The sequence below is a fragment of the Coregonus lavaretus genome (genome assembly GCF_964263955.1).
Source record: "Coregonus lavaretus genome assembly, chromosome: 25".
Classification (NCBI taxonomy): Eukaryota; Metazoa; Chordata; class Actinopteri; order Salmoniformes; family Salmonidae; genus Coregonus; species Coregonus lavaretus.
In genome coordinates this window covers 40245054-40260053 of record NC_140012.1, presented here as the reverse complement: position 1 = coordinate 40260053, position 15000 = coordinate 40245054, and the positions used below count along the sequence as shown (strand labels likewise).

Below are 15000 nucleotides of genomic sequence, written 5' to 3'. Positions count from 1 at the left end.
AGTAGGGTTATGGTAAGGTTATGGTAGAGTTATAGTAGGGTTATAGTAGGGTTATGGTAGAGTTATGGTAGAGTTATAGTAGGGTTATAGTAGGGTTATAGTAGGGTTATGGTAGAGTTATAGTAGGGTTATAGTAAGGTTATGGTAAGGTTATGGTATGGTAAGGTTATGGTAGAGTTATAGTAGGGTTATAGTAGGATAATGGTAGAGTTATGATAGAGTTATAGTAGGGTTATGGTAGAGTTATAGTAGGGTTATAGTAGGGTTATGGTAAGGTTATGGTAGAGTTATAGTAGGGTTATAGTAGGGTTATAGTAGGGTTATAGTAGGGTTATGGTAAGGTTATGGCAGGGTTATAGTAGGGTTATAGTAGGGTTATAGTAGGGTTACGGTAGAGTTAGAGTAGGGTTATAGTAGGGTTGTGCTAGAGTTATAGTAGGGTTATAGTAGGGTTATAGAAGTGTTATGGTAAGGTTATGGTAGAGTTATGGTAGGGTTATAGTACGGTTATGGTAGAGTTATAGTAGGGTTATAGTCGGGTTATGGTAAGGTTATGGGAGAGTTATAGTAGGGTTATAGTAGGGTTATAGTAGGGTTATAGTAGGGTTATGGTAAGGTTATGGCAGGGTTATAGTAGGGTTATAGTAGGGTTATTGTAGAGTTATAGTAGGGTTATAGTAGGGTTATGGTAGAGTTATATTAGGGTTATAGTCGGGTTATAGTAGGGTTATGGTAATGGTAAGGTTATGGTAGAGTTATAGTAGGGTTATGGTAAGGTTATGGCAGAGTTATAGTAGGGTTATGGTAGGTTATGGTAGAGTTATAGTAGGGTTATAGTAGGGTTATAGTAGGGTTATAGTAGGGTTGTAGTAGGGTTATGGTAAGGTTATAGTAGAGTTATAGTAGGGTTATAGTAGGGTTATGGTAAGGTTATGGTAGAGTTATAGTAGGGTTATAGTAGGGTTATGGTAGGGTTATGGTAAGGTTATGGTAGAGTTATAGTAGAGTTATAGTACGGTTATGGAAAGCGTATGGTAGAGTTATAGTAGGGTTATAGTAGTGTTATGGTAGGGTTATAGTAGGATTATAGTAGGGTTATGGTAGAGTTATAGTAGGGTTATAGTAGGGTTATAGTAGGGTTATGGTAAGGTTATGGTAGAGTTATAGTAGGGTTATAGTAGGGTTATGGTAGAGTTATGGTAGAGTTATAGTAGGGTTATAGTAGGGTTATAGTAGGGTTATGGTAGAGTTATAGTAGGGTTATAGTAGGGTTATGGTAAGGTTATGGTATGGTAAGGTTATGGTAGAGTTATAGTAGGGTTATAGTAGAATAATGGTAGAGTTATGGTAGAGTTATAGTAGGGTTATGGTAGAGTTATAGTAGGGTTATAGTAGGGTTATGGTAAGGTTATGGTAGAGTTATAGTAGGGTTATAGTAGGGTTATGGTAAGGTTATGGTAGAGTTATAGTAGGGTTATAGTAGGGTTATGTAAGGTTGTGGTAGAGTTATAGTAGGGTTATAGAAGGGTTATGGTAGAGGTATAGTAGGGTTATAGTAGGGTTATAGTAGGGTTATGGTAGAGTTATAGTAGGGTTATAGTAGGGTTATGGTAAGGTTATGGTAGAGTTATAGTAGAGTTATAGTAGGGTTATAGTAAGGTTATGGTAGAGTTATAGTAGGGTTATGGTAGAGTTATAGTAGGGTTATGTTAGAGTTATAGTAGGGTTATGGTAGAGTTATAGTAGGGTTATAGTAGAGTTATAGTAGGGTTATGTTAGAGTTATAGTAGGGTTATGGTAGAGTTATAGTAGGGTTATAGTAGGGTTTTGGTAGAGTTATGGTAAGGTTATGGTACAGTTATAGTAGGGTTATAGTAGGGTTATGGTAGAGTTATGGTAGGGTTATGGTACGTTAGTAGGGTTATAGTAGGGTTATATTATTGGGATCCCGAGTGGCGCAGTGGTCTAAGGCACTGCATCTCAGTGCTTGAGGCGTCACTACAGACCCCCTGGAACGATTCCAGGCTGTATCAGAACCGGCTGTGATTGGGAGTCCCATAGGGCGGCGCTTGGCCGGTGTAGGCCGTCATTGTAAATAAGAATTTGTTCTTAACTGACTTGCCTAGTTAAATAAAGGTAAAATAAAAAATGTAATAGTAGGGTTATGGTAGGAATATGGTAGGTTATGGTAGGGTTATAGTAGGGTTATGGTAAGGTTATGGTAGAGTTAGAGTAGGGTTATAGTAGGGTTATGGTAGAGTTATAGTAGGGTTATAGTAGGGTTATGGTAAGGTTATGGTAGAGTTAGAGTAGGGTTATAGTAGGGTTGTGCTAGAGTTATAGTAGGGTTATAGTAGGGTTATAGAAGTGTTATAGTAAGGTTATGGTAGAGTTATGGTAGGGTTATGGTACGGTTATGGTAGAGTTATAGTCTGGTTATGGTAAGGTTATGGGAGAGTTATAGTAGGGTTATAGTAGGGTTATAGTAGGGTTATAGTAGGGTTATGGTAAGGTTATGGCAGGGTTATAGTAGGGTTATAGTAGGGTTATAGTAGGGTTACGGTAGAGTTAGAGTAGGGTTATAGTAGGGTTGTGCTAGAGTTATAGTAGGGTTATAGTAGGGTTATAGAAGTGTTATGGTAAGGTTATGGTAGAGTTATGGTAGGGTTATGGTACGGTTATGATAGAGTTATAGTAGGGTTATAGTCGGGTTATGGTAAGGTTATGGGAGAGTTATAGTAGGGTTATAGTAGGGTTATAGTAGGGTTATAGTAGGGTTATGGTAAGGTTATGGCAGGGTTATAGTAGGGTTATAGTAGGGTTATGGTAAGGTTATGGTAGGGTTATAGTAGGGTTATAGTAGGGTTATGGTAAGGTTATGGTAGAGTTATAGTAGGGTTATAGTAGGGTTATGGTAAGGTTATGGTAGAGTTATAGTAGGGTTATGGTAGGCTATGGTAGGTTATGGTATAGTTATGGTAGATTTATAGTAGGGTTATGGTAGAGTTATAGTAGGGTTATAGTAGGGTTATGGTAAGGTTTTGGTAGAGTAGGGTTATGGTATGTTATGGTAGAGCTATAGTAGGGTTATAGTAGGTTTATAGTAGGGTTATGGTAATGGTAAGTTTATGGTAGAGTTATAGTAGGGTTATGGTAAGGTTATGGCAGAGTTATAGTAGGGTTATGGTAGGTTATCGTAGAGTTATAGTAGGGTTATAGTAGGGTTATGGTAAGGTTATGGTAGAGTTATAGTAGGGTTATGGTAGGTTATCATAGAGTTATAGTAGGGTTATAGTAGGGTTATAGTAGGGTTATGGTAGAGTTATAGTAGGGTTATAGTAGGGTTATAGTAGGGTTATGGTAGAGTTATGGTAGAGTTATAGTAGGGTTATGGTAGAGTTATAGTAGGGTTATAGTAAGGGTTATAGTAGGGTTATGGTAGGTTATGGTAAGGTTATGGTAGAGTTATAGTAGGGTTATGGTAGAGTTTTAGTAGGGTTATAGTAGGGTTATTGTAGAGTTATAGTAGGGTTATAGTAGGGTTATGGTAGAGTTATAGTAGGGTTATAGTAGGGTTATGGTAGAGTTATAGTAGAGTTATAGTAGGGTTATGGTAAGGTTGTGGTAATGTTATAGTAGGGTTATGGTAAGGTTATGGTAGAGTTATAGTAGGGTTATAGTAGGGTTTTGGTAAGGTTATGGTAGAGTTATAGTAGGGTTATACTAGGGTTATATTAGGGTTATAGTAGGGTTATGGTAGAGTTATAGTAGGGTTATAGTAGGGTTATGGTAAGGTTATGGTAGAGTTATAGTAAGGTTATGGTAGGTTATGGTAGAGTTATAGTAGGGTTATAGTAGGGTTATAGTAGGGTTATGGTAAGGTTATGGTAGAGTTATAATAGGGTTATAGTAGGGTTATGGTAAGGTTATGGTAGAGCTATAGTAAGGTTATGGTGAGTTATTGTAGGGTTATAGTAGGGTTATGTAAGGTTGTGGTAGGGTTATAGTAGGGTTATGGTAGGTTATGGTAAGGTTATGGTAGAGTTATAGTAGGGTTATAGTAGGTTTATGGTAATGTTATGGTAGAGTTATAGTAGGGTTATGGTAGGTTATCATAGAGTTATAGTAGGGTTATAGTAGGGTTATAGTAGGGTTATGGTAGAGTTATAGTAGGGTTATAGTAGGGTTATGGTAGAGTTATTGTAGAGTTAAAGTAGGGTTATGGTAGAGTTATAGTAGGGTTATAGTAAGGGTTATAGTAGGGTTATGGTAGGTTATGGTAAGGTTATGGTAGAGTTATAGTATGGTTATGGTAGAGTTTTAGTAGGGTTATAGTAGGGTTATTGTAGAGTTATAGTAGGGTTATAGTAGGGTTATGGTAGAGTTATAGTAGGGTTATAGTCGGGTTATAGTAGGGTTATGGTAATGGTAAGGTTATGGTAGAGTTATAGTAGGGTTATGGTAAGGTTATGGCAGAGTTATAGTAGGGTTATGGTAGGTTATGGTAGAGTTATAGTAGGGTTATAGTAGGGTTATAGTAGGGTTATAGTAGGGTTATAGTAGGGTTGTAGTAGGGTTATGGTAGGTTATGGTAAGGTTATGGTAGATATATAGTAGGGTTATGGTAGAGTTATAGTAGGGTTATAGTAGGGTTATAGTAGGGTTATGGTAAGGTTATGGTAGAGTTGTAGTAGGGTTATGGTAGAGTTATGGTAGGGTTATAGTAGGATTATGGTAAGGTTATGGTAGAGTTATAGTAGGGTTATGGTAGAGTTATAGTAGGGTTATAGTAGGGTTTTGGTAAGGTTATGGTAGGGTTATAGTAGGGTTATGGTAGAGTTATAGTAGGGTTATGGTAAGGTTATGGTAGAGTTATAGTAGGATTATAGTAGGGTTATGGTAGGTTATGGTAAGGTTATTGTAGAGTTATAGTAAGGTTATGGTGAGTTATAGTAGGGTTATAGTAGGGTTATGGTAAGGTTATGGTAGAGTTATAGTAGGGTTATAGTAGGGTTATGGTAAGGTTATGGTACAGTTATAGTAGAGTTATAGTAGGGCTATGGTAGAGTTATAGTAGGGTTATAGTAGGGTTATAGTAGGGTTATGGTAAGGTTATGGTAGAGTTATAGTAGGGTTATACTAGGGTTATATTAGGGTTATAGTAGAGTTACAGTAGGGTTATAGTAGGGTTATAGTAGGGTTATGGTAGAGTTATTGTAGAGTTAAAGTAGGGTTATGGTAGAGTTATAGTAGGGTTATAGTAAGGGTTATAGTAGGGTTATGGTAGGTTATGGTAAGGTTATGGTAGAGTTATAGTAGGGTTATGGTAGAGTTTTAGTAGGGTTATAGTAGGGTTATTGTAGAGTTATAGTAGGGTTATAGTAGGGTTATGGTAGAGTTATAGTAGGGTTATAGTCGGGTTATAGTAGGGTTATGGTAATGGTAAGGTTATGGTAGAGTTATAGTAGGGTTATGGTAAGGTTATGGCAGAGTTATAGTAGGGTTATGGTAGGTTATGGTAGAGTTATAGTAGGGTTATAGTAGGGTTATAGTAGGGTTATAGTAGGGTTGTAGTAGGGTTATGGTAGGTTATGGTAAGGTTATGGTAGATTTATAGTAGGGTTATGGTAGAGTTATAGTAGGGTTATAGTAGGGTTATAGTAGGGTTATGGTAAGGTTATGGTAGAGTTGTAGTAGGGTTATGGTAGAGTTATGGTAGGGTTATAGTAGGATTATGGTAAGGTTATGGTAGAGTTATAGTAGGGTTATGGTAGAGTTATAGTAGGGTTATAGTAGGGTTATGGTAAGGTTATGGTAGGGTTATAGTAGGGTTATGGTAGAGTTATAGTAGGGTTATGGTAAGGTTATGGTAGAGTTATAGTAGGATTATAGTAGGGTTATGGTAGGTTATGGTAAGGTTATTGTAGAGTTATAGTAAGGTTATGGTGAGTTATAGTAGGGTTATTGTAGGGTTATGGTAAGGTTATGGTAGAGTTATAGTAGGGTTATAGTAGGGTTATGGTAAGGTTATGGTACAGTTATAGTATAGTTATAGTAGGGTTATGGTAGAGTTATAGTAGGGTTATAGTAGGGTTATAGTAGGGTTATCGTAAGGTTATGGTAGAGTTATAGTAGGGTTATACTAGGGTTATATTAGGGTTATAGTAGAGTTACAGTAGGGTTATAGTAGGGTTATAGTAGGGTTATGGTAGAGTTATTGTAGAGTTAAAGTAGGGTTATGGTAGAGTTATAGTAGGGTTATAGTAAGGGTTATAGTAGGGTTATGGTAGGTTATGGTAAGGTTATGGTAGAGTTATATTAGGGTTATGGTAGAGTTTTAGTAGGGTTATAGTAGGGTTATTGTAGAGTTATAGTAGGGTTATAGTAGGGTTATGGTAGAGTTATAGTAGGGTTATAGTCGGGTTATAGTAGGGTTATGGTAATGGTAAGGTTATGGTAGAGTTATAGTAGGGTTATGGTAAGGTTATGGCAGAGTTATAGTAGGGTTATGGTAGGTTATGGTAGAGTTATAGTAGGGTTATAGTAGGGTTATAGTAGGGTTATAGTAGGGTTATAGTAGGGTTGTAGTAGGGTTATGGTAGGTTATGGTAAGGTTATGGTAGATTTATAGTAGGGTTATGGTAGAGTTATAGTAGGGTTATAGTAGGGTTATAGTAGGGTTATGGTAAGGTTATGGTAGAGTTGTAGTAGGGTTATGGTAGAGTTATGGTAGGGTTATAGTAGGATTATGGTAAGGTTATGGTAGAGTTATAGTAGGGTTATGGTAGAGTTATAGTAGGGTTATAGTAGGGTTATGGTAAGGTTATGGTAGGGTTATAGTAGGGTTATGGTAGAGTTATAGTAGGGTTATGGTAAGGTTATGGTAGAGTTATAGTAGGATTATAGTAGGGTTATGGTAGGTTATGGTAAGGTTATTGTAGAGTTATAGTAAGGTTATGGTGAGTTATAGTAGGGTTATAGTAGGGTTATGGTAAGGTTATGGTAGAGTTATAGTAGGGTTATAGTAGGGTTATGGTAAGGTTATGGTACAGTTATAGTATAGTTATAGTAGGGTTATGGTAGAGTTATAGTAGGGTTATAGTAGGGTTATAGTAGGGTTATGGTAAGGTTATGGTAGAGTTATAGTAGGGTTATACTAGGGTTATATTAGGGTTATAGTAGAGTTACAGTAGGGTTATAGTAGGGTTATAGTAGGGTTATGGTAAGGTTATGGTAGAGTTATAGTATGGTTATGGTAGAGTTATAGTAGGGTTATAGTAGGGTTATAGTTTGGTTATAGTAAGGTTATGGTAAGGTTATGGTAGAGTTATAGTAGGGTTATGGTAGAGTTATAGTAGGGTTATAGTAGGGTTATGGTAAGGTTATGGTAGGGTTATAGTAGGGTTATGGTAGAGTTATAGTAGGGTTATAGTAGGGTTATGGTAAGGTTATGGTAGAGTTATAGTAGGATTATAGTAGGGTTATGGTAGGTTATGGTAAGGTTATGGTAGAGTTATAGTAAGGTTATGGTGAGTTATAGTAGGGTTATAGTAGGGTTATGGTAAGGTTATGGTAGAGTTATAGTAGGGTTATAGTAGGGTTATGGTAGGTTATGGTAAGGTTATGGTAGAGTTATAGTAGTTTTATGGTAGGTTATGGTAGATTTATAGTAGAGTTATAGTAGGGTTATGGTAAGGTTATGGTAATGTTATAGTAGGGTTATGGTAAGGTTATGGTAGAGTTATAGTAGGGTTATAGTAGGGTTTTGGTAAGGTTATGGTAGAGTTATAGTAGGGTTATACTAGGGTTATATTAGGGTTATAGTAGGGTTATGGTAGAGTTATAGTAGGGTTATAGTAGGGTTATGGTAAGGTTATGGTAGAGTTATAGTAAGGTTATGGTAGGTTATGGTAGAGTTATAGTAGGGTTATAGTAGGGTTATAGTAGGGTTATGGTAAGGTTATGGTAGGGTTATAGTAGGGTTATGGTAGAGTTATAGTAGGGTTATAGTAGGGTTATGGTAGGGTTATGGTAGAGTTATAGTAGGATTATAGTAGGGTTATGGTAGGTTATGGTAAGGTTATGGTAGAGTTATAGTAAGGTTATGGTGAGTTATAGTAGGGTTATAGTAGGGTTATGGTAAGGTTATGGTAGAGTTATAGTAGGGTTATAGTAGGGTTATGGTAGGTTATGGTAAGGTTATGGTAGAGTTATAGTAGTTTTATGGTAAGGTTATGGTAGATTTATAGTAGAGTTATAGTAGGGTTATGGTAAGGTTATGGTAATGTTATAGTAGGGTTATGGTAAGGTTATGGTAGAGTTATAGTAGGGTTATAGTAGGGTTTTGGTAAGGTTATGGTAGAGTTATAGTAGGGTTATACTAGGGTTATATTAGGGTTATAGTAGGGTTATGGTAGAGTTATAGTAGGGTTATAGTAGGGTTATGGTAAGGTTATGGTAGAGTTATAGTAAGGTTATGGTAGGTTATGGTAGTGTTATAGTAGGGTTCTAGTAGGGTTATAGTAGGGTTATGGTAAGGTTATGGTAGAGTTATAGTAGTGTTATAGTAGGGTTATGGTAAGGTTATGGTAGAGCTATAGTAAGGTTATGGTGAGTTATTGTAGGGTTATAGTAGGGTTATGTAAGGTTGTGGTAGGGTTATAGTAGGGTTATAGTAGGGTTATGGTAGGTTATGGTAAGGTTATGGTAGAGTTATAGTAGGGTTATAGTAGGGTTATGGTAGAGTTATATTAGGGTTATAGTAGGGTTATGGTAAGGTTATGGTAGAGTTATAGTAGGGTTATACTAGGGTTATATTAGGGTTATAGTAGGGTTATGGTAGAGTTATAGTAGGGTTATAGTAGGGTTATGGTAAGGTTATGGTAGAGTTATAGTAAGGTTATGGTGAGTTATAGTAGGGTTATAGTAGGGTTATGGTACGGTTATGGTAGAGTTATAGTAGGGTTATACTAGGGTTATATTAGGGTTATAGTAGGGTTATGGTAGAGTTATTGTAGGGTTATAGTAGGGTTATAGTAGGGTTATGGTAAGGTTATTGTAGAGTTATAGTAGGGTTATAGTAGGGTTATGGTAGAGTTATAGTAGGGTTATAGTAGGGTTATGTAAGGTTGTGGTAGGGTTATAGTAGGGTTATAGTAGGGTTACGGTAGAGTTAGAGTAGGGTTATAGTAGGGTTGTGCTAGAGTTATAGTAGGGTTATAGTAGGGTTATAGAAGGGTTATGGTAAGGTTATGGTAGAGTTATGGTAGGGTTATGGTAGAGTTATAGTAGGGTTATGGTAGGGTTATGGTAGAGTTATAGTACGGTTATAGTAGGGTTATGGTAAGGTTATATTAGGGTTATAGTAGGGTTATAGTAGGATTATGGTACGGTTATGGTATGGTTATGGTAGAGTTATAGTAGGTTTATAGTAGGGTTATGGTAAGGTTATGGTAGAGTTATAGTAGGGTTATGGTAGGTTATGGTAAGGATATGGTAGGGTTATAGTAATGGTATGTTCTACCTGTATGGTAATTAGCAGTATGTCCAGTGCGTAGGGTTCTTCAGGTGTGGACAGACTCTTCCTCTGGCTCTGTAGCTTGGACACCTGCATCCACTTCCCACTGAAGAATGAGTACTGGCTCTCCATGTCCCGGATCGTCACTAGCAAGACGTTGCCATGACGATCCTTGATGGGCTCATAGTGGACACGACCCAGGTTGTGTGTGCCCAACAGGTTCTGAGAATGACATCAATCAATCGATCAATAAATTAACCCACCAATAAATCCTTCTATCTGTATGTCTGCCTATCTACTAATCTCTTACTCACATACCCCACACAGACATGGTCACACACACACACAGGGGTGTACCTGTAGTTGCCCAGCGGCAGCCAACATCTTCTGTCTGGCCTGTAGAGTGGAGGAGGAGGACATAGAGACAGACATACTCTGTCTCAGCCACCGTACATCCTCCCACATACACGACAACTAGAGAGAGCGAGGAGGACAGGTAGAGAGAGCGAGGAGGACAGGTAGAGAGAGCGAGGAGGACAGGTAGAGAGAGCGAGGAGGACAGGTAGAGAGAGCGAGGAGGACAGGTAGAGAGAGCGAGGAGGACAGGTAGAGAGAGCGAGGAGGACAGGTAGAGAGAGCGAGGAGGACAAGTAGAGAGAGCGAGCGAGAGAGAAAAAGAGAGAGAGAAACTGCATTATAAACATAATTGTAGAAAAATACTGAGGTACAGTCATTTGATTGAAACGCAGAATCCAACCTGATGCACTAGTGCTAAAAATGATATATGTAGAGCTAAAAGTATGCCATTGTAATATGCCTGCTGCCCTTGATGTAATGAACTATATTACCCACAATACCTTAGTGAACCAGAGGAAGTCCTGCATGAGAGAGCTGCCGTAAGAGTCATCCACCTCCACTATAGGGATCTGGTCCTCTGTGGTCACCAGTAGACTGTCTTTGTGGTAGAACACTGCCGCCAGGTAAACCCCCCTATAGAACCAGCACAACAGAACAGTCCAGCTCAGTTACACACTCCACTTGGAACAGTCCAAAATGTACATCCAAGGGGTGTATTTTACACAAACACACTACTTGCTCACCTTTTGAGAGTCTTGACAAACTTGTTGGAGGAGTTAAAGAGGTGCTTGAGACTTCTGGAGACGGACTGCTTACGACTTGGGTTCTGGAGCTTTGATGTGTCTGAGGGGAGAGGAGAGAGGGGAGAGGAGAGAGGATGGGGAGATTAGAGAGAGGGGAGAGAGGAGAGAGGATGGGGAGATTAGAGAGAGGGGAGAGAGGGGAGAGGGAGGAGAGAGAGGAGAGAGAGGAGAGAGGGGAGAGGAGAGAGGATGGGGAGAGGAAAGGGGAGAGAGGATGGGGAGAGGGGAGAGAGGAGAGGAGAGGAGAGGAGAGGAGAGGAGAGGAGAGGAGAGGAGAGGAGAGGAGAGGAGAGGAGAGGAGAGGAGAGGAGAGGAGAGGAGAGGAGAGGAGAGGAGAGGAGAGGAGAGGAGAGGAGAGGAGAGGAGAGGAGAGGAGAGGAGAGGAGAGGAGACAGAGGAGAGAGGGGAGAGGAGAGAGGATAGGGAGAGGAGAGGGGAGAGAGGATGGGAGAGGGGAGAGGAGAGAGGAGAGGAGAGGAGAGATCCGTAGAGGAGAGGAGAGGAGAGGAGTAGAGGAGAGGAGAGGAGAGGAGAGAGAGGAGAGAGGGGAGAGGAGATGATGGGGAGAGAGGAGAGAGGAGTAGAGGAGAGAGGGGAGAGGAGTAGGGGAGAGGAGAGGAGAGAGGGGAGAGGAGTAGGGGAGAGGAGAGGAGAATGGGGAGAGGAGTAGAGGGGAGAGGAGAGAGGAGAAGGGAGATTGATATCCATTGAATTGTGTCCATTTTCTGTTTTAGAAAGATTTGCACAAATTTGGAAAGATAGATGGTATCATCATAAAACAATATCAATGTAGATCATACAAGGGACAAACCTTACCTTAAATTGAGCAGATCTTTACATTTTTCAGTTAAGTGCCTGCACCTGCTGTCCTTTCAAATTCAAATCCAACTGTTTCAGTTGGGCAGTGAGGTTACTGCCTCCTATGGGGTTCTTGGAATAACCTTTTGGGGGCCAATTTCAGTGCCAAGAACCCTAAGGTTCTTCGAAGAACTTTGAGGATCTTAGCAGAACTCTTGTTGAACTCCTCATTTTTAGAGTGTATTGGAATGTTGTTATTCCCTTCAAGTGAAATTCTGTTATGCAGGATATTGTACTTGAACTTAAATTAATCGCTTCTAACGGTTTATTTAGTATAGCAATTGTTGTTATTGTCTATGTTCAGTATTGTAGTAGGACCTTGAGTTTCTAAGGAGCACCGTGAACCTGACTCACTTTGTCTGAGTGAAAGAGAGTGGAGGGTGTGGAGAGAAAGTAATCGTCCGCGAAATAGAGAGAGAAAGCACGAGAGAACTACATTGTTTACTGTATGTAATGTCGTGTCCCTTTTATGCAATCGACTGAAAAGAAACAAACGCAAAACAACAGCAAGAAGAGAAGGGAAGAGTGAGTCAGAGATAAGAGGTTCTCAGAGCTGGTCACCTTTCAAGGTTCAGTGGCACTCCGTTGCGTTATCTCAGTCTGTTCAGCTGTCTATCCTCTATAGCCCCCTATCTACCCCCTCTCACCCCCATCACCCTGCTATCTGCCCCCTCTCACCCCCATCACCCTGCTATCTACCCCCTCTCACCCCATCACCCTGCTATCTACCCCCTCTCTCACCCCCATCACCCTGCTATCTACCCCCTCTCACCCCCATCACCCTGCTATCTGCCCCCTCTCACCCCCATCACCCTGCTATCTACCCTCTCTCACCCCCATCACCCTGCTATCTGCCCCCTCTCACCCCCATCACCCTGCTATCTGCCCCCTCTCACCCCATCACCCTGCTATCTGCCCTCTCTCACCCCCATCACCCTGCTATCTGCCCCCTCTCACCCCCATCACCCTGCTATCTGCCCCCTCTCACCCCCATCACCCTGCTATCTGCCCCCTCTCACCCCCATCACCCTGCTATCTACCCCCTCTCACCCCCATCACCCTGCTATCTACCCTCTCTCACCCCCATCACCCTGCTATCTGCCCCCTCTCACCCCCATCACCCTGCTATCTACCCTCTCTCACTCCCATCACCCTGCTATCTGCCCCCTCTCACCCCCATCACCCTGCTATCTACCCCCTCTCACCCCCATCACCCTGCTATCTGCCCCCTCTCACCCCCATCACCCTGCTATCTGCCCCCTCTCACCCCCATCACTCTGCTATCTGCCCCCTCTCACCCCCATCACCCTGCTATCTGCCCCCGGACCGCTGGCCCCAGTGATGCCAATCGCCATCCCATCACCCTGCTATCTGCCCCCGGACCGCTGGCCCCAGTGATGCCAATCGCCATCCCATCAGCTAATTCAACACATAATCACAGACTGTAAACACAAGGCATACAGACAGACAGACGGACCACAGTATACAGTGTATTCGGAAAGTATTCAGACCCCTTGACTTTTTCCACATTTTGTTACATTACAGCCTTATTCTAAAATTGATTTTTTTTTTATATAATCCTCATCAATCTACACATCATACCCCATAATGACAAAGCAAAAACAGGTTTTTGGATTTTTTTGCACATTTATGAAAAATAAAAAACAGCAATACATTATTTAGTATTCAGAACCTTTGCTACGAGACTCGAAATTGAGCTCAGGTGCATCCTGTTTCCATTGATCATCCTTGAGATGTTTCTACAACTTGATTGGAGTCCACCTGTGGTAAATTCAATTGATTGGACATGATTTGGAAAGGCACACACCTGTCTATATAAGGTCTCACAGTTGACAGTGCATGTCAGAGCAAAAACCAAGCCATGAGTTCGAAGGAATTGTCCGTAGAGCTCCGAGACAGGATTGTGTCGAGGCACAGATCTGGGGAAGGGTACCAAAAAATGTCTGCAGCATTGAAGGTCCCTAAGAACACAGTGGCCTCCATCATTCTTAAATGGAAGAAGTTTGGAACCACCAAGACTCTTCCTAGAGCTGGCCGCCTGGCCAAACGGAGCAATCGGGGGAGAAGTGCCTTGGTCAGGGAGGTGACCAAGAACCCGATGGTCACTCTGACAGAGCTCCAGAGTTCCTCTGTGGAGATGGGAGAACCTTCCAGAACGACAAACATCTCTGCAGCACTCCACTAATCAGGCCTTTATGATAGAGTGGCCAGACGGAAGCCACTCCTCAGTAAAAGGCACATGACAACCCGCTTGGAGTTTGCCAAAAGGCACCTAAAGGACTCTCAGACCATGAGAAACAAGATTGAACTCTTTGGCCTGAATGGCAAGTGTCATGTCTGGAAGAAACCTGGCACCATCCCTACGGGGAAGCATGGTGGTGGCAGCATCATGCTGTGGGGATGTTTTTCAGCGGCAGAGACTGGGAGAGTAAGTACAGAGAGATCCTTGATGAAAAACTGCTCCAGAGAGCTAAGGACCTCAGACTGGGGTGAAAGTTCACCTTCCAACAGGACAACAACCCTAAGTACACAGCCAAGACAACGCAGGAGTGGCTTTGGGACAAGTCTCTGAATGTCCTTGAGTGGCCCAACCAGATCCCAGACTTGAACCCGATCGAACATCTCTGGAGAGACTTGAAAATAGCTGTGCAGTGACGCTCCCCATCCAACCTGAAAGCGCTTGAGAGGACCTGCAGAGAAGAATCTGAGAAACTCCACAAATACAGGTGTGCCAAGCTTTTAGCGTCATACCCAAGAAGACTCGAGGCTGAGTATTAAATAGCAAAATTTTCAAAAAAACTGTTTTTGCTTTGTCATTATGGGGTATTGTGTGTAGAGTGATGAGGGGGAAAAAACATTTAATCAATTGTAGAATAAGGCTGTAATGTAACAAAATGTGGAAAAAGTAAAGGGGTCTGAATACTTTCCAAATGCACTGTACACTCTCTCTCCTCTCTCTCGGTGTCTCTCAATTTCTCTGTGTCTCTCTCAATTTCAATTCAATTTCAATTTAAGGGCTTTATTGGCATAGAAACATCTGTTTACATCGCCAAAGCAAGTGAAATAGGTAATAAACAAAAGTGAAATAAACAACAATTTTTTTTACAGTAAACATTACACTCACAAAAGTTCCAGAAGAATAAAGACATTTCAAATGTCATATTATGTGCAAATAGTTAAAGTACAAAAGGGAAAATAAATAAACATAAATATGGGATGTATTTGTCCTCCGACAAATCAACTGTACATTTCGGTGTTCCTCAAGGTTCCGTTTTAGGACCACTATTGTTTTCACTATATATTTTACCTCTTGGGGATGTTATTCGAAAACATAATGTTAACTTTCACTGCTATGCGGATGACACACAGCTGTACATTTCAATGAAACATGGTGAAGCCCCAAAATTGCCCTCGCTAGAAGCCTGTGTTTCAGACATAAGGAAG

At 40.8% G+C, this 15000-nt stretch overlaps 1 protein-coding gene across 1 annotated transcript in view; it reads right to left on the bottom strand.

Annotated features, from left to right (window-relative positions):
* Positions 1-15000, bottom strand: part of LOC311100913 (ankyrin repeat and fibronectin type-III domain-containing protein 1-like) — a gene marked incomplete at both ends in the record, with an annotated part of 97873 nt that overhangs the window by 47287 nt on the left and 35586 nt on the right. Inside the window, 4 exons of the mRNA XM_084141897.1 lie at positions 9524-9739; positions 9875-9991; positions 10375-10507; positions 10618-10717. Of these exons, the coding sequence (XP_083998023.1) occupies positions 9524-9739; positions 9875-9991; positions 10375-10507; positions 10618-10717 (566 nt within the window). The remainder of the gene's footprint in view (positions 1-9523; positions 9740-9874; positions 9992-10374; positions 10508-10617; positions 10718-15000) is intronic.